This window comes from Oryctolagus cuniculus, chromosome 8 (assembly GCF_964237555.1).
Source record: "Oryctolagus cuniculus chromosome 8, mOryCun1.1, whole genome shotgun sequence".
NCBI lineage: Eukaryota > Metazoa > Chordata > Mammalia > Lagomorpha > Leporidae > Oryctolagus > Oryctolagus cuniculus.
The window spans coordinates 25,467,602-25,487,202 of NC_091439.1; the positions used below are offsets into that span (position 1 = coordinate 25,467,602).

Below are 19,601 nucleotides of genomic sequence, written 5' to 3' on the forward strand. Positions count from 1 at the left end.
TTACCCGCCTGGGAGTTTTCTTAGTGCATCCAGTGTAGTAACGGAAGGCCAAGGCCACCCTTGCCCTCACAGCATCTGTCAGAGACTTCCCGCTGTCCTTCCCTCTCCTAAGAAAGGGAGTGCAATGAGATAAAGTGGGTTCCGATAAAATTGAGCACGACGTGGACCTTGTGCTTGTCGAAATCCTGATGTCAGTTCCACTACCTCTCCCGCCTGCTGTGGCGTGTTACACTCAGCGGAACAAAACAGGCCGGGGGCAGGTGAGGGCCATTTCTAGAATTCCTTCCTCACCTCCCTCCCGGGCCCTCGAATGCCCGGGAAGCAACAGAGCTGGAGAGGGACCCGGCAGGATGCTGCAGACCTCAACCCGTTACCCCACATCCGGGGGCCACCGGGGCGGGGCGGGCGAGGGTCGGCCCCCTCTCCGGGGCGGAGCGGGGCGCCGCCCACTCCCCGCCTCCCTGTGCCTGGGCCACGAGCGCCGGGCTGGGAGGCTGCAGCGAAGCGAACGGCCGCGCCATGTACCTCCGCAGGGCGGTCTCCAAGACCCTGGCGCTGCCTCTGAGGGCGCCCCCCAGCCCCGCGCCGCTCGGGAAGGACGGTGAGTGGGGGTGCCTGTCCCGCGGTTCAGGCTGGGGGCCGCTGCACCTGCTGGCAGCCGGAGCTTGCGGTGGGATGGAAGAGGGTCTCGGGGAGGGCGCTCAGAAGCTCGGAGTGGGAGAGGGGGTGTCTTTGAAGGTGGGGAAGCCTTTCCGGCGTGCCTTCTGAAGTTCAGACTAAACTTCCCGGGTTTAACCCTTTTCCTCATCTAGGGGACAAGGCTAGTTATGCGTTTGACTAAGTTCGCGTGTGGTTAAAAAGCACTTAGCAAAAAAGCGTCCGGCTGACTTACTCGAAACTTACTACTCTGATGACCCTAGGGACCAATTCTTGGTCCCACAGCACGTGAGGAGAGGGTAGACACTGACCAGCGAGACCAGCGGGGCGCGCGCAGGGAGTGAGCGCAGTGAATGTTCGTGGAGTCAATGAAATTTAGGTTCTGCCTGGCCAAGGGCTGCCTTGAACCCCGAGAGCTCCTGGGCCCCTGAGCATCCCCCGGACAGGGAGCGAACTTCGAGGCATCTGCCTTAAGAGTGGCCGCGGCCATCCGACTGTTTGGGTCGACCAGGCCCCTATCAGCTTCGGATGGGGTGACTGGCGCGGGAAAGGCAACAGATTCAGAAATTCGCTGACGGGGAGGTTGCTGTGAGAGATGGAATCTTAAATGGACAATCGGGGCAGCGCCTAGCCTGGTGCCTGGGAAGTGGCAAGGGTGAGCACCGAGCCCGTTCTCTCCCCCGCCCCACCCCGAGCCGGGGCGGGGGGGCAGCTTTGCGCGCGGGTCTCTCTTTCTCCAGCCCCGACGGGAGCACGGCTCGTGCACAGCCTCGCGGAAAGTGCATTCTCGGTCCGCGTCGGCCGGCATCTGAGGCTGCTCCGATGGCCGGAGTTGCCCGCTGCCATCTGGGTGGCGGTGGCAGGCCAGTTCCACCTTCTTTACCATTCTTTTACAATACTGGTGGGAGACAGTCGCCCCTAGAGGTGACACACACAGTCGTCCTCGCTGCCCTTCATCTTCCGGCCCGAGAAACAAGAGCAATGCTTCGTTCACTGTTAAGAGGGAGAAAACAGTTATTTCAGACTTCAGAAGATAACCCGGCCGTTCAGATGTGCGTGGGGCGGGGAGAAAGCGACTGTGGCCTTTCGCACCCTCTGTGCCCTCTGTCCGCATCCCCTGTCCCTGCTACTCACTAGCTACTCACTAGCACACACACACACACACACACACATTTTTTTTTTTTTTTGGTAGCTGCACAAATTTCAGGTAATTCCCTCCCCTCAAATAAAAGTGGCTTACAAATTCTAAGTTCAGCATTAGCAATACTATATCCTTACCAGTCTTTCTCCAATTGTCATCAATTTTTGTAGCACTGATTTACGGGTTTTAGGAGCTATTATTGATGGAAAGAATTTTGCCTTTAGCCGTGAACATGAATTAGGCTTTTATGGGCACACTCTACTTTGATGAAAATATAAAAATATTTCAGTTTTATCGAAAGATGAATTTTTAACTATCTCATCAAACTTTGTCCTCACCTCTTTGCTTTTAAAAATATATCTTTTAGGCCGGCGCCGCGGCTCACTAGGCTAATCCTCCGCGTGTGGCGCCGGCACACCGGGTTCTAGTCCCGGTCGGGGCGCCGGATTCTGTCCCGGTTGCCCCCTTCCAGTCCAGCTCTCTGCTGTGGCCAGGGAGTGCAGTGGAGGATGGCCCAAGTGCTTGGGCCCTGCACCCCATGGGAGACCAGGAGAAGCACCTGGCTCCTGCCTTCGGATCAGGGCGGTGCGCCGGCCGGAGCGCGCCAGCCGCGGCCGCCATTGGAGGGTGAACCAACGGCAAAGGAAGACCTTTCTGTTTCTCTCTCTCACTGTCCACTCTGCCTATTTTAAAAAAATATCTTTTAAGTGAACTAATAATTTAGGCTTATAACAGGTCATTGGGGGAAAAACCAGAAAATCAAGTCACCTGTTCATCCTACCGATCAGCAAACAGTGAACACCACTAGTAAATTTTAGGACAGTTTGCTGAGCCTTTCCCCTGCATACATTTGTTCTCCTCATGCACATCGCTTCCACGATAATCCATGATAGAGAGTATTTTTCTATGGCTTTTCACTTTATATATTGTAAATATTTTCTCATGTAAATAAATATCATTCTCAAAATATACAGAATCTATGTTTCCCATTGAACCAATATGATGAAATTTGTCTGATTAATTCATCCTCATTGAATACGTCCTATTTCTTTGTGTCTTAAATAACTTGGCCATCATTTTATTGTCTACTTAAATGCCTGGTATTTTTGTTCCTCCCTATTTAAAAAAACTGTTTTTGATATTTCTGTCAACTTGAACTATAAGAAAGCTGGACTATTCCTATTTTTTTTTTGACAGGCAGAGTGGACAGTGAGAGAGAGAGAGACAGAGAGGAAGGTCTTCCTTTGCCGTTGGTTCAACCCTCCAATGGCCGCCACGGCCGGCGTGCTGCGGCCGGCGCACCACGCTGATCCGACGGCAGGAGCCAGGTGATTCTCCTGGTCTCCCATGGGGTGCAGGGCCCAAGTACTTGGGCCATCCTCCACTGCACTCCCTGGCCACAGCAGAGAGCTGGCCTGGAAGAGGGGCAACCGGGACAGAATCCGGCACCCCGACTGGGACTAGAACCCGGTATGCCGGCGCCGCAAGGCGGAGGATTAGCTTAGTGAGCCGCGGCGCCGGCCTTATTTGTTCATTGATGTACTTTTTTAATAAAAATTTATTTGAAAGTCAGAGTTACACAGAGAGAGGAGAGGCAGAGAGAGAGAGAGGTCTCCCGTCCGATAGTTCACTACCTAATTGGCCCCAACGGCCGGAGCTGCGCTGATTCAAAGCCGGGAGCCAAGAGCTTCCTCTGGGTCTCCCACAAGGATGCAGGGGCCCAAGGGCCTGGGCCATCTTCCACTGCTTTCCCAGGCCACAGCAGAGAGCTGGATCAGAAATAGAACAGCTGGGTCTCAAATCAGAGCCCAAATGGGATGCTGGCGCTTCAGGCCAGGACGTTAACCTGCTGCGCCACAGCGCCGACCCGGGTGTACTTTTAAAGTACAATAGTTTTTAAAGATTTATTTATTTGTTTAAAAGACAGAGTTACAAAGAGAGAGCAAGAAACAGAGAGAGAGAGAGATCTTCCACCCGCTGGTTCACTCCCCAGATGGCCACAATGGCAAGTGCTGGGCAAGGCCAAACCCAGGAATAAGGAGTTTCTTCTCCATCTCCCATATGGGTGGCAGGAGCTCAACCAATTGAGCCCTCTTTTGCTGTTTCCCCAGGCTGTTATCAGGGAGCTGGATTGGAAGTGGAGTAACTGGGACATAAATTGGAGGATGTCAGTGTTGCAGGTGGCGGCTACATCTGCTGCACCACAACACCAACTTTTTTTTTTTTTTTTTTTTGACAGGCAGAGTGGATAGTGAGAGAGAGAGAGAGAGAGAGAGAGAGAGAAAGGTCTTCCTTTTGCTGTTGGTTCACCCTCCAGTGGCCGCTGCGGCCGGCGCATCGCACTGATCCGAAGCCAGGAGCCAGGAGCCAGGTGCTTTTCCAGGTCTCCCATGTGGGTGCAGGGCCCAAGCACTTGGGCCATCCTCCACTGCACTCCGGGCCATAGCAGAGCACTAGCCTGGAAGAGGGGCAACCGGGACAGAATCCGGCGCCCCGACCGGGACTAGAACCCAGTGTGCCGGCGCCACAAGGCGGAGGATTAGCCTATTGAGCCACGGCGCCGGCCACAACACCAATCCTTCACAGATGTATTTTTTAAGCTATATATCTTTTTAAAATTTTTATCTTATTTTTATTTTTTTGCCATATAAATATTTATTTGAAAGTCAGAGTTACACACAGAAAGAAGGGGAGGCAGAAAAAGAGAGAGAGAGAGAGAGAGAGAGAGAGGTCTTCCATCTGCTGGTTCACTCTCCAATTGGCCACAATGGCCAGAGCTGTGCCTATCTGAAGCCAGGAGCCAGGAGCTTCTTCTGGGTCTCCCAGGCAGATGAAGGGGCTCAAGGACTGGGGCCATCCTCCACTGCTTTCCCAGGCCACAGCAGAGAGCTGGATGGGAAGTGGAGCAGCCGGGACTTGAACCAGTGCCCATATTGGATGCCTATGCTGCAAGGTGGCAGCTTCACCCCCTACACCACAGCACCAACCCCTCACAGATGTATTTTTTTTTTAAAGATTTTGTTTATTTATTTGAGAGGTAGAGTTAAATACAGTGAAAGGGAGAGACAGAGAAAGGTCTTCCTTCTGTTGGTTTACTCCCCAGATGGCCGCAATGGCCGGAGCTGTGCCGATCCGAAGCCAGGAGCCAGGTGCTTCTTCCTGGTTTCCCGTGTGGGTGCAGGGACCCAAGCACTTGGGCCATCTTCTACTGCTTTCCCAGGCCATAGCAGGGAGCTGGATTGGAAGAGGGGCAGCGAGGACTAGAACCGGTGCCCATATGGGATGCACCGGAGGAGGATTAACCTCCTGCACCACAGAGCCGGCCCCGCAGATGTATTTTTAAACAAACAAATCCCACCACAAATAAAAATCATCTCTTATCATAGCCTGTGGGGGTACATTTGTGGGAAAAGAACTTTTTTTTCCACGAGATGGCCATTTATATTCAAAATAAGAAGAACATAAAGAGGAAATCATAATTGTGCTACTTATGGTTTGCAGTAGGGCAGATGTTTCCAGATTTGCCCTGAACAAGTCAGAATCTCTCAGCAGACCCTGCAGCTAGGCTGTCTCTGTCAGACCACATCAAATGACTTTGCACTGCCCCATCAGAATGCCCACGCGCCTCCCGCTTCCAGTGCCATTTCGCCTTCTAGTTAGCGAACAAACTCCTGCTTTCCTTTGAAACTCAGGTCATGGCTCTTCAGTTGTGAGAACCACCTTGAGCCAATTAACTGAGGTGTTTTTTTTTTTTTTTTTTTTAAGATTTATTTTATTTATTTGAAAGACAGAGTTACAGAGAGGTAGAGACACAGAGAGAGAGAGGTCTTCCATCAACTATTCAGTACCCAGATGGCCGCAACAGCTGGAGCTGTGCCTATCTGAAGCCAGGAGCCAGGAGATTCTTCCAGGTCTTCCCATGGGTGCAGGGGCCCAAGGAATTGGGCCATCTTCTGCTGCTTTCCCAGGCCATAGCAGAGAGCTGGATTGGAAGTGGAGCAGCCGGGACTAGAACCGGTGCCCATATGGGATGTCGGCGCTTCAGGCCAGGGCTTTAACCCACTGTGCCACAGCGCTGGCCCCTTCTTTTTTCTATTTTTCTTTTTAATATTTATTTATTTGAAAGGCAGAGTTAGAGAGAGAGAGAGAGAGAGAGAGAGAAAGCAAGATCTTCCATCTGCTGGTTGAAATGGCCAGAGCTGGACCGGGCCGAAGCAAGAATCCAGGAACTTCTGGGTCTCCCAAGTGAGTGACAGGCCATCTTTTGCTGCCTTCCAGGGGTATTAGCAGGGAACTGGATCAGATGTGGGGCAGCCAGCAGCCAGCAGCCAGGACTCAAACCGGTGCCCAGTGTGTTATGCCAGTGCTGCAGGCAGTGACTTAACCCACTGTGCCACAGTGCTGGCCTCACGTTTTTTCTTTGCATCATCTGCTAACATGTATTACAGCACTTGTCTTATTATCTCAAAATTATTTGTCTGCAGTTATTTGTCTGGATGTATGTCCCCTCCATCTAGATTGTGAGCTACTTGAGGCGAGGGATCTTGTCTGTCTTGTACCTAGTTGTATCATTAATGCTTCTCACAATTCCAAACACATAATAAATACTCCACTGTGTTTGTTGAATGAATAAATAAATATCTCTACTTCCTTATCTTTAAAATGAAGACTCTCAGCTAAATGAATGTTAAGCCCCTTCCAGCTTTGAGTCGGTTGCAAAAATTTCAATTCCAGGGCAATATGGTATTGCACAAATTCTAGCAGTATATAATAAATATACTTAGAGATAATAATACATGGGGCCAGCACTGTGGTTCACTTCATTAATCCTCCTCCTTTGGCACCAGCATTCCATTTGGGCACCGGGTTCTACTCCTGGTTGCTCCTCTTCCAGTCCAGCTCTCTGCTGTGGCCCGGGAGGGCAGTGGAGGATGGCCCGAGTGCTTGAGCCCCTGCACCCACATGGGAGACCAGGAGGAAGCACTTGGCTGCTGGCTCTTGGCATCGGATCGGCACAGTTCCAGCTGTAGTGGCCATTTAGGGAGTGAACCAGTGGAAGGAGGACCTTTCTCTTTGTCTCTCTCCCTGTCTATAGCTCTGTCAAATTAAAAAAAAAAGATGAGCCGGCGCCGTGGCTCAATAGGCTAATCTTCCACCTTGCGGCGCCGGCACACCGGGTTCTAGTCCCGGTCGGGGCGCCGGATTCTGTCCCGGTTGCCCCTCTTCCAGGCCAGCTCTCTGCTGTGGCCAGGGAGTGCAGTGGAGGATGGCCCAGGTGCTTGGGCCCTGCACCCCATGGGAGACCAGGAAAAGCACCTGGATCCTGGCTCCTGCCATCGGATCAGCGCGGTGCGCCGGCTGCAGCGGCGGCCATTGGAGGGTGAACCAACGGCAAAGGAAGACCTTTCTCTCTCTGTCTCTCTCTCTCACTGTCCACTCTGCCTGTCAAAAAAAATAAAATAAATTAAAAAAAAGATAATAATATAGTACCTTCATCTATTTCATTTAGTTTTCACAGAATGACACTTTTTCATTTTTCAGAATGATTTATTTATTTGAAAGGCAGAGTTACAGAGAGAGAGAAGAGAGAGAGATCTTCCACTTGCTGGTTCACTCCCCAAATGGCCATACTGGCCAGGGCCGGGCTAGGCTGAAGTTAAGAGCCTAGAATGCCATGCCGGTCTCCCACATAGGTAGGATGAGTCGCAGCACTTGAGCCATCGTCCGCTGCACATTATCAGGGAGCTGGATCAGAAGTGGAGCAGCTCATATGGGATGCGTGGCGTCACAGGCTGTAACTTAACCCACAGTGCCACATGCCAGCCCTGGCTCCTCTATTTCAGATATGGCCTTGTTGCAAAGCCTTTGGCTTAAGAAAGCAGTGCTTTATACAGTACTCAAGAAATTGATGTTTCTTCTTTTATCTATATTTGTTTTGTAGATTTTTAGAAATATGTGGAATTTTAACATAAATGTTTTATTTAACATATAAATACAATTTAAGCACATATATATTTAACTTACTTTATTTGACAATTATTTCTGCTGAGTCATGTAGTCGACAACACATAGTAACTGGATTTTTTTTCTGCCAATATGCATCTCATTTGGCTGTTAAAATTGTTTAGTGTTTTTGTCGTTTCTCCTTACCCACACCTGCACCTCTTCCAAGAAAAACATGATGCTAAGCATTAAGATGACAGGTTTCATAAGTATTTACCAAATTGGATTGGGAGAATGTCAAGTGGAATGATTGCCCTGCCTTGTAATACTGTACTCCCTTAAGCTGAATCACTTGATGTTAATAGGTTTTAGGCTCACTGAGGAGAAATTTTTATTTATATGAAAGCAGAGTGACAGAGAGAGAGAGGGAGAGAGAGGTCTTCCATACACTGTTTCATTTCCCAAATGTCTGCAACAATCAGGGCTGGCCCAGGCCAAAACCCAGAGCCAGGAACTTGTGGAGGTCTTCCATGTGGGTGACAAGGCCCCCAGTTCCTGGGCCGTCATCTGCTGCCTCCCAGGGTGCACACTGGTAGGGAGTTGGATTGTGAGTGAAGATGAGACTGGATCTCAACCGCTGCATTATGGGATGTGGGCATTCCAAGCAACAGCTTAACCCACTGCAGCACAACACTGCCCCAGACATTTTTTTTTTTAAAGATGTAACTATTTTAAATAGTTTTGCCTGGTGGTGATGCTGTGTTTAAATTTGCTTTCTTAGCATCTCTTCGCCGGGTGTCATCTATCAAATTCCCCGGAGCATCTGGATCAAATATGATTTATTACCTGGTTGTTGGTGTCACAGTCAGTGCTGGCGGATATTATGTAAGTATTTAAATAACCATAATGTTTAGGGATTTATGTATATTTTTAAAGATTTAATTTATTTATTTGAAAGACAGAGCCACAGAGAGAGGGAGAGAGGGAGAGAGAGAGAGTCTTCCATCCTTTGGTTCATTCCCTAAATGGCCGCAATGGCCAGGGCTGGGCCAGACCAAAATCAAGAGCCAGGAGCTTCTTCCAGGTCTTCCACATGGGTGCAGGGGCCCAAGGACTTGGGCTATTCTCTGCTGCTTTCCTAAGTAGATTAGCAGGGAGCTGGATGGAAGTGGAGCATCAGGGACTTGAACCAGCGCCCATATGGGATGCTGGCACTGCAGGCCGGGGCTTTAACCTGCTGTGCCGCAGCGCTGGCCCTGGAATTCATATATTTTACAACCTATGGTAAGCTCAAAGCACTGTCAAGGTCAGGACATGGGATTCATCAAATATGCAGTGTAGCAATAGGGTTAAGTGTCATTAAGCATACATACCGTGCTGTCATTAGAACTCGGTTTTCGTTGGGGGCGGGGAAAGCCACAACAATACAAAAGTTGCACTTTGTAAATTCACATTTATTAAATAATAAAAAGAATTAAAAAAAATAAAAAAATAAAAAAGAACTTGGTTTTCATAAGTAAAATGAAGACTTTTCCAAGTATAAAATAAATGTTTCTTAATACTATTAATATAGATGATTTTCAATTAAAAATGTTCTTGTTATAAATGATAATAATAACCACTGACATTTTAGTGTTTAGCATATGCCAGACTCTTGGCTGATTTAATAGTTGTGATGGTTCTATAAGATTCTATAATTAACATTTAACAAGAACTGTTTTGGAAGATTTGCTAACCTTTACAAAAATAATGGACTTTCTTTCTTAGAGTGGTTTTAGGTTTGCAGAAAAATGAGCAGGAAGTACAGAAAGTTCCCATATGCTGCCTCCCGCCCCCCTGCGCCTTTCCCCGTTAGCATCTTTCCTAAGTGTGGTGCGTGTGGTACAATTAGTGAGCGCCTGTAGACCCACCACTATGAACAAAGCCTGTGATTTACACTGGAGCTTCCTCTTCAAGTCCTCTATTCTGTGGGCTTCCACAGTTACATAAGGGCGTGTAACTGTCATCGTAGTTTCATGCAGAATAGTTCCACTGCCTGAAACTACTCACCCCCTTACTCCTCCTCCTCCTCATCTTTTTACTGTTTCCAGAGGTTTGATTAGTTTTATATTTTTAACATAGTTTTAAGGCTTTTTAAAAGTATTTATTTATTCAAAAGGGAGAGAGAGAGAGAGAGAGAGAGAGAGAGAGAAATGGACAGAGATCTTACAGCTGCTGATCCATTCCCCAAATGCCCACAGTGGCCAGGGGTGGACCAGAATGAAGCTGGGAACCGGGAACTCAAGGCAGGTCTCTGATGTGGGTGTTAGGGACCCAACTACCTGAGCCGTCACCTGTTGCCTCGCACAGTGTACAGCAGCAGGGAGCTGGAGCGACTCCAGCCAGTCATTCCAACATAGGATGGAGGTGCTCCAAGTGGCGTCTTAACTGCTCTGCCCAACACCCTCCTCAGATGTATTATTTTTAAGATATCATATTATGAGTGGGCGTTTGGCCTGGTTCCTTAAAAAAATTCAAAATAAACAAAATGAAAAGTATGTTTTTCTCCTCAGTCTCCCTGTCTACTTTCTCCAGATGTCCCCTGTAACAGAAAACTTTTCATAGTGTGACGTCACAGCTAGAAAAGCACAACATTATGAGTTAAGTAAGATAAGCCTATTTGAATGACCCACCATTTTCTCATAAGCTTCCTAAAGCAAAATCTAATCTTTATTGTAAATGAGAACCGAGTAAGTATAAATTCTTGGGAAACTATGAGAGAACACAATTGCTATAGTTTGATTTGCTCCTACAGAAGTATGCATAAAGGGGTTTTAGTGCTAACCAAGTCTCACAGGACTAGGTAAAATGACAGTGTATTCTTTTTTTTTTTTTTTTGACAGGCAGAGTTAGACAGAGAAACAGAGAGAAAGGTCTTCCTTCCATAGGTTCACCCCCCAAGTGCGGCCAGTGCACTGCGCCGATCCTAAGCCAGGAGCCAGGTGCTTCCTCCTGGTCTCCCATGCGGGTGCAGGGCCCAAGTACTTGGGCCATCCTCCTCTGCATTCCCGGGCCACAGCAGAGAGCTGGACTGGAAGAGGAGCAACAGGGACAGAATCCGGCGCCCCAACTGGGACTAGAACCCGGGGTGCCGGCGCCACAAGCGGAGGATTAGCCTAGTGAGCCGTGGCGCCGGCCGGCAGTGTATTCTAAGGTTCAGAATTTGGGGAGCCTGAAGAAGTCAGAAAATTGAAGACCTTTCACTTACACTCTGTCCTCCACTAACTTAGAAACTTTCAGTCACACCCAGCTTCCTTTGCTTGTACCATCTTCCTACTGTTGAAGTTGCAGTGTACATTTGGCCTCGGATGGTCACATCCCATATCAACGTGCCTGGGTCTGCGTCCCATCTCCACTCCCAGTTCCAGCTTCCTGCGAATGCATACCCTGGGAGGCAACAGGTGATGACTTAAGTAGTTGGGTCCCTGTCCCCGGCTCCTAGCTTCAGCTCCAGCTGTTGTGGGAATTTGGGGAGTATACCAATGGATGGAGAGATCTCTCTCCCTCTCTCCTTCTTACTCTCCTCCTCTCTCCCTTTCTCTGTTTCTCTTTCTTTCAAATAAATTTAAAAATAAACAAAAGCTATTATATTCACTGCCCAGGGCCATGCTAGTTGGATATAGACTGCTGAAAGCACCACATGATGATCTTGAAGGAAAGACTGATTGGGTTTCATCTGGACAGCACCTTCACCTAATTACATTTAAGAGTGCCAGACACGAACCGTTTTCATTTGCTAATTCTTTCCTTGTAAAAGAGATCTATCTAACACTGAGAGGTTTTAAACTGGCTATCGCTAAGAGTATGTTATCTCCTTGTCCTTTCATAGAGTAGAAACTGGCCAAGGTTGTGGTCGCTGTGTCCCCTTCCATCATAAAGATTATGTTGTTTTCATCTCAAATATTGGAAGCCTTAACTCCCAAGAATCTTAGTCTATTTTAAGGAGGAAATACAAAATTTAAGGCACTGCAGAATCTGTATTAAAGTCTCCCCCTCACGTCTGTGTCCTGTATGAAAATAAATTCTGTGTTAGGTTTATAGGAACTGACCTTCTGGGTGCTCAGTAGACAGGCTCAGTTTTTCATTTCTAAGTGAAATCTACAAAAAAAAAAAAAAAAAAAAAAAAAAAAAAGGGCCAGCACCGCAGCTCACTAGGCTAATCCTTCGCCTTGCGGCGCCGGCACACCGGGTTCTAGTCCTGGTCGGGGCGCCGGATTCTGTCCCGGTTGCCCCTCTTCCAGGCCAGCTCTCTGCTATGGCCAGGGATGGCCACATCCTCTGCAGTGGAGGATGGCCCAAAGTCCTTGGGCCCCGCACCCCATGGGAGACCAGGAGGAAGCACCTGGCTCCTGCCATCGGATCAGCGCAGTGCGCCGGCCGCGGCGGCCATTGGAGAGTGAACCAACGGCAAAGGAAGACCTTTCTCTCTGTCTCTCTCTCTCACTGTCCACTCTGCCTGTCAAAACAAAAACAAAAACACTAAGTGAAATCTACTGTCAGGGCACCTTGAAATCTGAGAGCACCAGTCACTTCAGTTTTCTGGGGGTCTGGGTGTTTTTTTAGAAAGTACTATTAGACTTGCTTATTTAAATTGTGATATATTTAATAATAAAATAATAATATTTGCCAATAACTTCTAAAGTCTAAATTTGAGACCACATTTTTTTAAAGATTTTTAAATTTATTTATTTGAAAGGTAGAGTTACAGAGAGAAGGAGAGAGAAAGAGAGGGAGAGAGATATCTTCCATCCGCGGGTTCACTCCCCAAATGGTCACAAAGACCAGGGCTGGGCCAGGCCTGGAACCACTGTCCATATGGGATGTGGACAGCACTGCAGGACTGCAGGCAATAGCTCAACCTGCTGCCCCACAGTGCTGGCCCCTTGAGATCTTTTCTTATGACAGGTTGTTTTTTAAAATTATTTGTTTGTTTGTTTGTCTATTTATTATGTAAAAGGCAGAGTGACAGAGAGAGAATGAGAGGGAGCGGCAAAGAGAAAGCAAAAGCATGACAGAGAGAGAGAGAGCGCGCGCGCAAGAGAGATCTTCCAACAGCTGGTCACTCCTTAAATGGCCACAACAACCAGATCAGAGCCAGAGAGAAGGCAGGAAGCTGGAACTCCATCTGAGTCTCCCACATTGGTAGCAGGAGCCCAAGTACTTGGGCCTTCTTCTTCTGCTTTCCCAGTTCTTTAGCAGGGAGCCGGCTGAGGAGGTGGAGCAGCAGGAACTCGAACGAGCACCCTAACAGGGAATGCCGGCATTGCAAGCAGAGGCTTAACTCGCTGCACCATGATGCTGACCTGATGACAGGTTTTTTATTCTACTCTGTATGTCATTAGGCTGCATTTGGGAAAGTTAGATCCCCCGGGGATCCATCAGTGTAAATTGTTCTAATATTGTCATCTCCTCAATTCTAACTAAAGTTAGCCTTTTTTCTCACCTTGTGATTTAGCCCCGCCTTGAGCAATAAGACCAATATCCCTTGGGGTGTGGCTGCTGGCAGGGCCATGTCAGGGCTGTGAACTTGCTGCCGGTTCAACTTTACGGTACTGAGAACTGACGATGCTGACTCAGCACACTGGCTGTCAGGAACTCCCACTGAACTAAGAAAAAAATTCCCTGCCTCTGTACAAAAAAGTTATCATTCCTGCTGGTCCTGTTTGCTCTGCAGGTTTCAAAGCCAGAGCATTCACACCTGCCTTTACCAAACTCTGGGGAATTTGTTATAAAAGAGTCACTTTTGTTTAGGGCCTTTGCTGTGGCTTAGTGGGTAAAGCTGCCGCCTGCAGTGCCAGCATCCCATATGGGCGCCAGTTTGAGTCCTGGCTGCTCCACTTCTGACCCAGCTCTCTGCTATGACCTGGGAAAGCAGTGGAGGATGGTCCAAGTCCTTGGGCCCCTACACCTGCATGGGAGACCCGGAAGAAGCTCCTGGCCTCTGGCTTCGGATCGGTGCAGCTCCAGCCATTGCAGCCATCTGGGGCATGAACCAGCCCGTGGAAGCTTTCTCGTTCTCTCTCTCTCTGCCTCTGCATAACTTTGCCTTTCAAATAAATAATTAACTCTTAAAAAAAAAAGAGTTACTTTTGTATCACTTCTACCCTTAAGGTTACAGATTTTCCATTTTCGCAGTCTAATTTTTCTACTATAAAATGGTTTCTAAATTATATAGCACAATTTTTAATAAGGCCCTTGGCTTCTCATTATTAAGGATTTAGAAAATACTGAATGCACATATACAAAATTTTAAAATCTATTATCTTACCAGGGAGAGTTAAACCATTATTAACATTTTTTAAAAACTGAGATAATAGGCCAGTGCCGTGGCTCAATAGGCTAATCCTCCTCCTGTGGCGCCGGCACACCGGGTTCTAGTCCCAGTCGGGGTGCTGGATTCTGTCCTGGTTGCTCCTCTTCCAGTCCAGCTCTCTGCTGTGGCCCGGGAGTGCAGAGGAGGATGGCCCAAGTCCTTGGGCCCTGCACCCACATGGGAGACCAGGAGGAGGCACCTGGCTCCTGGTTTCGGATCACCGCGGTGCGCTGGCTGCAGCGGCCATTGGAGGATGAACCAACGGTAAAGGAAGACCTTTCTCTCTCTCTCTCTCTCTCTCTCTCTCTCACTGTCCACTCTGCCTGTCAAAAAAAAAAAAAAAAAAAAGGCCAGCGCCGCGGCTCACTAGGCTAATCCTCCGCCTAGCGGCGCCGGGTTCTAGTCCCGGTTGGGGCGCCAGATTCTGTCCCGGCTGCCCCTCTTCCAGGCCAGCTCTCTGCTGTGGCCAGGGAGTGCAGTGGAGGATGGCCCAGGTGCTTGGGCCCTGCACCCCATGGGAGACCAGGAAAAGCACCTGGCTCCTGGCTCCTGCCATCAGATCAGCGCGGTGCGCCGGCCGCAGCGCGCTGGCCGCGGTGGCCACTGGAGGGTGAACCAACGGCAAAGGAAGACCTTTCTCTCTGTCTCTCTCTCTCACTGACCACTCTGCCTGTCAAAAAAAAAAAAAAAAATGAGATAATAAAAACAACATTATCTGAATACTAAGGTTTTCATTTTTCAAATGCCTTTGTGAGACCAAAAGTCTCCCTAAATGTGAGATGAAAGGGAACCTGCACATGCTGTCTGTGATTAAGACAGCTTTCTTCTCAATAGCATTTCTCAAGTAACTGTAGTCAGGTTGTTGCTTTTAACGACTAACCCTTGCTTACTTAAGGAATCTTTAGTAGGATCTGGCCAAATGTCATTCTGTCATTTTTTTAAAACTTTTTCTCATCAGATAATTTGACATTCACATGCAGTTACAAGAAATAAAACAGCGAGATCTCCTATGCTATTCATCTTATTTTCCCTAATGATGATAATCTTTCATAATTACATTACTATATCACAACCCAGAAATGGACATTGATACCACCACTGATCCTATTCTGGTTTCACAGGTTTTACACGCATGTATTTGTGTGTGTGTGTGTGGGTGCACGCGTATGTGTGCTTAATCCTATGCAGTTATACCACATGTAGTCATATATTTACCATCACTGTGCAGACAGGTTCCATCACCACAAGGATTCCTGGGTTGTCCTTTTACAATTGCACTCCCTTCTCTCCCGGTCCCTCTTCCCTTCCTCCTAAACTCTGGCAACACTGATCTCCTCCACATTTCTATACTTCTGCCATTTCAAGAACATTACATAAATGGAATTATAAGGTTTGAAATGTTTTAAGATTGCCTTTTCTTTTTTCGTTTCACTCAGAATAATTACCTGAAGCTTCATCCAAACTGTCGCATGTCCTTGTCTCTAATGTTCATTCCTTTTGATTGCTGAGCAGTGTTCCCTGCTTTGTTCAGACCACGGTTGGTCTAACCGTTCATTCACTGTGGGTCATCTGAGTTGACTGCAGTTATCTTTGACTTCTATTTCTTTTCTTTTTAAAGTATTTTACTTCATGATGAAGGCTTCCAAGGCGGGAGTAAAGGAGAAAATGGTGTGCATTGATTTCCGTTCTTTGCTATCTTGGGATTATGGTTCAAACTTCTACTGATGATAATACGGAGAGTATATACCTTTGTACTTGGCTTGATGAATCTTGGAGCTCAGAAATTAATGTAAGCACATTTTTACTTTCAGACTTACAAGTCAGTCACATCAGAGCAAGCCAAACACACGGAACATATAACAAACTTGGAAGAAAAAACAAAAGTAGAGTTACACCCACTTCAAGGTAAAGTGAATTTCCCAGTTACTTATTTGTTTTGAGGTACTAATTCCCATCATCCTAATCTAAGCAGTGAATGCTATGTGTTTTCTGTTTCTTTGCTAACTTAATCCAGAATGGCTCCAGTTAGGAGTTCATTCAGAAAAGAAAAACCCAGCCAAGACCTAAAGAATATCGCTGCATACTTTGGTTGAGTGCATTTGACAAATGAACACATTTTACATTTGTACTGCTGACCAGCGGCTTTGGCTTCTTTGTGTGATAATATTTTCCCCCTACTCAGGTGTTCATTCACGCAGGCGTAATTTTCGTATCTGTCTCTCTCAGCAGCTTGAACTTTCATTGCCCTCGTTATGTTTTTTGAATCACAAAATGAATCTGTTTCAGTTTGGGCTCAGACCACCCATGTGTCTGCCCAGAGTACACTTCACTATCATAGAATTGGTCATGGTTATGGAGGCCCTCGGTTGATAAAATGGCAAGCATGCATACAGAACCTTTACATTTTCACTCTAGCGTGTTCTATTTGCCTTAAACTACTCTTTGGTTTTAAATCTCTTGATCGTGCACATTATTTTAATTATGTGCACACAATGATTAAATATTAAATCACACTAGCCCTGCAAGGAAGGTGTAATCAACATTCCCATTTTATAGATGACAAACTGAGGCTGAAAGAGGATCTTTGATCCCTCAGCCATCAACTAGTAACTTGGCTACTGTTCAATGCTATGTCACATGAATAAGTAATATATGCCATTTAAAAAGAAGATTTATTTATTTGAGAGGTAGAATTACAGACAGAGAGGGAGAGATAGAAAGGTCTTCCATCCACTGGTTCATTCTCCAAATGGCTGCAATGAGGCCGGCGCCGCGGCTCACTAGGCTAATCCTCCGCCTAGCGGCGCCGGCACACCAGGTTCTAGCCCCGGTTGGGGCGCCGGATTCTGTCCCGGTTGCCCCTCTTCCAGGCCAGCTCTCTGCTGTGGCCAGGGAGTGCAGTGGAGGATGGCCCAGGTGCTTGGGCCCTGCACCCCATGGGAGACCAGGAAAAGCACCTGGCTCCTGGCTCCTGCCATCGGATCAGCGCGGTGTGCCGGCCGCAGCGCGCCGGCCGCGGCGGCCATTGGAGGGTGAACCAACGGCAAAGGAAGACCTTTCTCTCTGTCTCTCTCTCTCACTGTCCACTCTGCCTGTCAAAAAAAAATTTAAAAAAAAAAATGGCTGCAATGGCTGGAGCTGAGCCTATCCAAAGCCAGGAGCCGGGAGCTTCTTCCAGGTCTCCCACATGGATGCAAGGGCCCAAGCACTTAGGCCATTTTCCGCTGCTTTCCCAGACCATAGCAGAGAGCTGGATTGGAAGAGGAGCAGCTGGGACTCAAACTGGTGCCTATATGGCATGCCAGTTCCGCAGGCAGAGGCTTAGCCCACGAGGCCACAGCACTGGCCCTATATGCAATTTTTTTAGTTCAAAAGAGTTTACAGAAAGCAGATCCTTTGTTTTCCCTCCTGAGAAGCAACCAATAATACCAGTTCTTTGCAATCTCCTGGAGACAGTCTCTGCAAAGGTAACCGGGCATTTTACTAACCGCCCTCCCCCTACTTTGTCCTAACACAGATGGAGGCCTCCCGTGTGCATAGTTCTTTCCTCGCTTTTTCACTTTGCAGCCTCCTTTGAAGACCTTTATATAGCAATACATACAGATGTGTCTCACTTTTTAAATTGACTGCACGATGTTCCAACTGTATTGCCATGCTCTTTAAATTAATGCTCTGCTTAATGGACTGAATCTTAAAGGTGAACAAGAGAATGTTGTGGAAGCTGAGGAAGAAAGTCCAGAAGCCCCTGAGGAACCCGTCGTGGAAGCTGAGGTAGTAGGGGCTACAACTGCTGTCCCAGAAGAGGCCACAGTCTGCCCAGATGATACGGAGCCTGCTTCGGTGGAAACAACCACAGTCGAGGCTGAAGCTGGACCAGAGGTTACAGACACCACAGCGGGTGACACCATGACAGGTGACACTGCGACAGGTGAAACCGCAGAAGCCAGCTCTGAAACCACCCCAGAGGTTACAGATGCAGCCGCAGATGAAGCTGTTGCCATTGATAAAGGCACAACAGAGGAGAGCTCTGATGAATGTGCCAAACCAGAAGGAGAAAATCCTCCAGCTGAGCCAGATCTCTCTGCTGGGGCTGATTTACAGGGGGAAGCCAGTGTGGGTTCTGAGGCTGCCTCCCCGCAAGGCTAGTCTCCTGCTGAGATACTTCACAAAAATGCTATAGAGTGTCTGATAGCGGCTCTTATACTTTTAATAATCTTAGTTGTAAAAAGACTTCTTTTCAAGGAAACTTTAACGTGCCTTGAAGATTGTTGGTAGGTATTGATAGATTTTAGGACTGAGAGATTTGAGGTTTTCTATGTTTTCAAAGTTTTCTACTCTCTGAGATCAGAGTGTGACATTGCAGTGAAGAGTACAAATAATCTCATCTTTGATTTAAGTTGTGTATCGTAGGAACTGAGCTACTGTTCAATCTGTACTCACTATAATTTTTGCTATACTTCTACCTTATTGTACTGTTTGCAGATGTTGAGTTTGATCTGAACTCATTTAAATAAAATTAGAAAATCTTTAATGCTTGTACTTTTATTCACATATATATGCTCATAAATAATACATATTAATGCATGAACATAGTACATGAAGACATTAAGGCTGTGTAATATTGTTGCGGAGTCTGCAGTTATTACAATTCTTTTTCTCTGCTGAGTTCGTGTCTCATCTCCATGAAGAATGAGGAGCATGGACAAGAAAGAGTGGGTAAAGCAGAAGTAGTTTATTGAAAGGAAGCAGAGAAAGCAAAAGGAAAAGCTCTCGGAAGCAACAAGAGAAGCCCCTAAAGAAGGGAGCTGTTGAGGGCTGATGAGGGGGTTTTATAGGCTGGAAAACGGGACATTCTTGTGATTCATCCAGGGAAGGGGTGGTTTTGATTGGTTAATTGGGTGAACGTCCCAGTGGAGAGGTAAGAGCAACAACAGAAAACACATGAAACGTTCCCCTAAGACATACAATTCTCGTTACCCAGATCAGTTACAACAGCACAGAGAAACCTTGATGACAAGGACTAGCGTGTGACATCAGCATGCTTCACAGAAGCTGCTGCTACACTCTTCTCAGGCCCTCCACGACTCAGCTCCAGATGGAGGGGGAGGGGCCCTCATACCTGCCTACCTAGCCAGGAGTCCATCTCTCTATCAATATCACTGAAGAGAGGCCACATAATCTACGGAGAACTCTGTGTGTAACAATACATACGTCTATCCCCATCTATATTACATAAGGGGCTATGCAGATATTTTCTGGTTCAGTTCAGTTCAAATGATATTGAGGATGTATGCTTTGTGTCATGAATCATTCATTCATACGTTCAGCAAAAAGTAACTGAGACCTCAAGTTCTCCCCAGCTAATATTCTAGAGTGGTACCTGATAATGAACAAAATAAATAATAAAACTGTATGTGTGTTAGAGACTGAGTGTTCAGAATAAAAGCAATGAAAATAAAGGGAATGTGAGTGTTGGTTGGACCTGGAAGTTGTAATTTTAGATAGGGC

At 47.3% G+C, this 19,601-nt stretch overlaps 1 protein-coding gene across 1 annotated transcript; it reads left to right on the plus strand.

Annotated features, from left to right (window-relative positions):
* The first annotated feature begins 306 nt into the window (after positions 1-306).
* Positions 307-18,624, plus strand: MGARP (mitochondria localized glutamic acid rich protein). The gene is made up of 4 exons (XM_008267433.4): positions 307-601; positions 8,523-8,626; positions 15,905-15,998; positions 17,791-18,624. Exons 1-4 carry the CDS (start codon positions 520-522, stop codon positions 18,237-18,239), a joined length of 729 nt encoding a protein of 242 aa, XP_008265655.4. The 5' UTR covers positions 307-519; the 3' UTR covers positions 18,240-18,624.
* Positions 18,625-19,601: the final 977 nt, after the last annotated feature.

Excerpts from the sequence above, each read along its gene's own strand:
- MGARP (XM_008267433.4), top strand. The coding sequence starts at position 520 with ATGTACCTCCGCAGGGCGGTCTCCAAGACCCTGGCGCTGCCTCTGAGG. Across the intron at positions 602-8,522 it reads CGCGCCGCTCGGGAAGGACG|CATCTCTTCGCCGGGTGTCA; the intron begins GTGAGTGGGGGT and ends TTGCTTTCTTAG. Across the intron at positions 8,627-15,904 it reads TCAGTGCTGGCGGATATTAT|ACTTACAAGTCAGTCACATC; the intron begins GTAAGTATTTAA and ends TTTTACTTTCAG.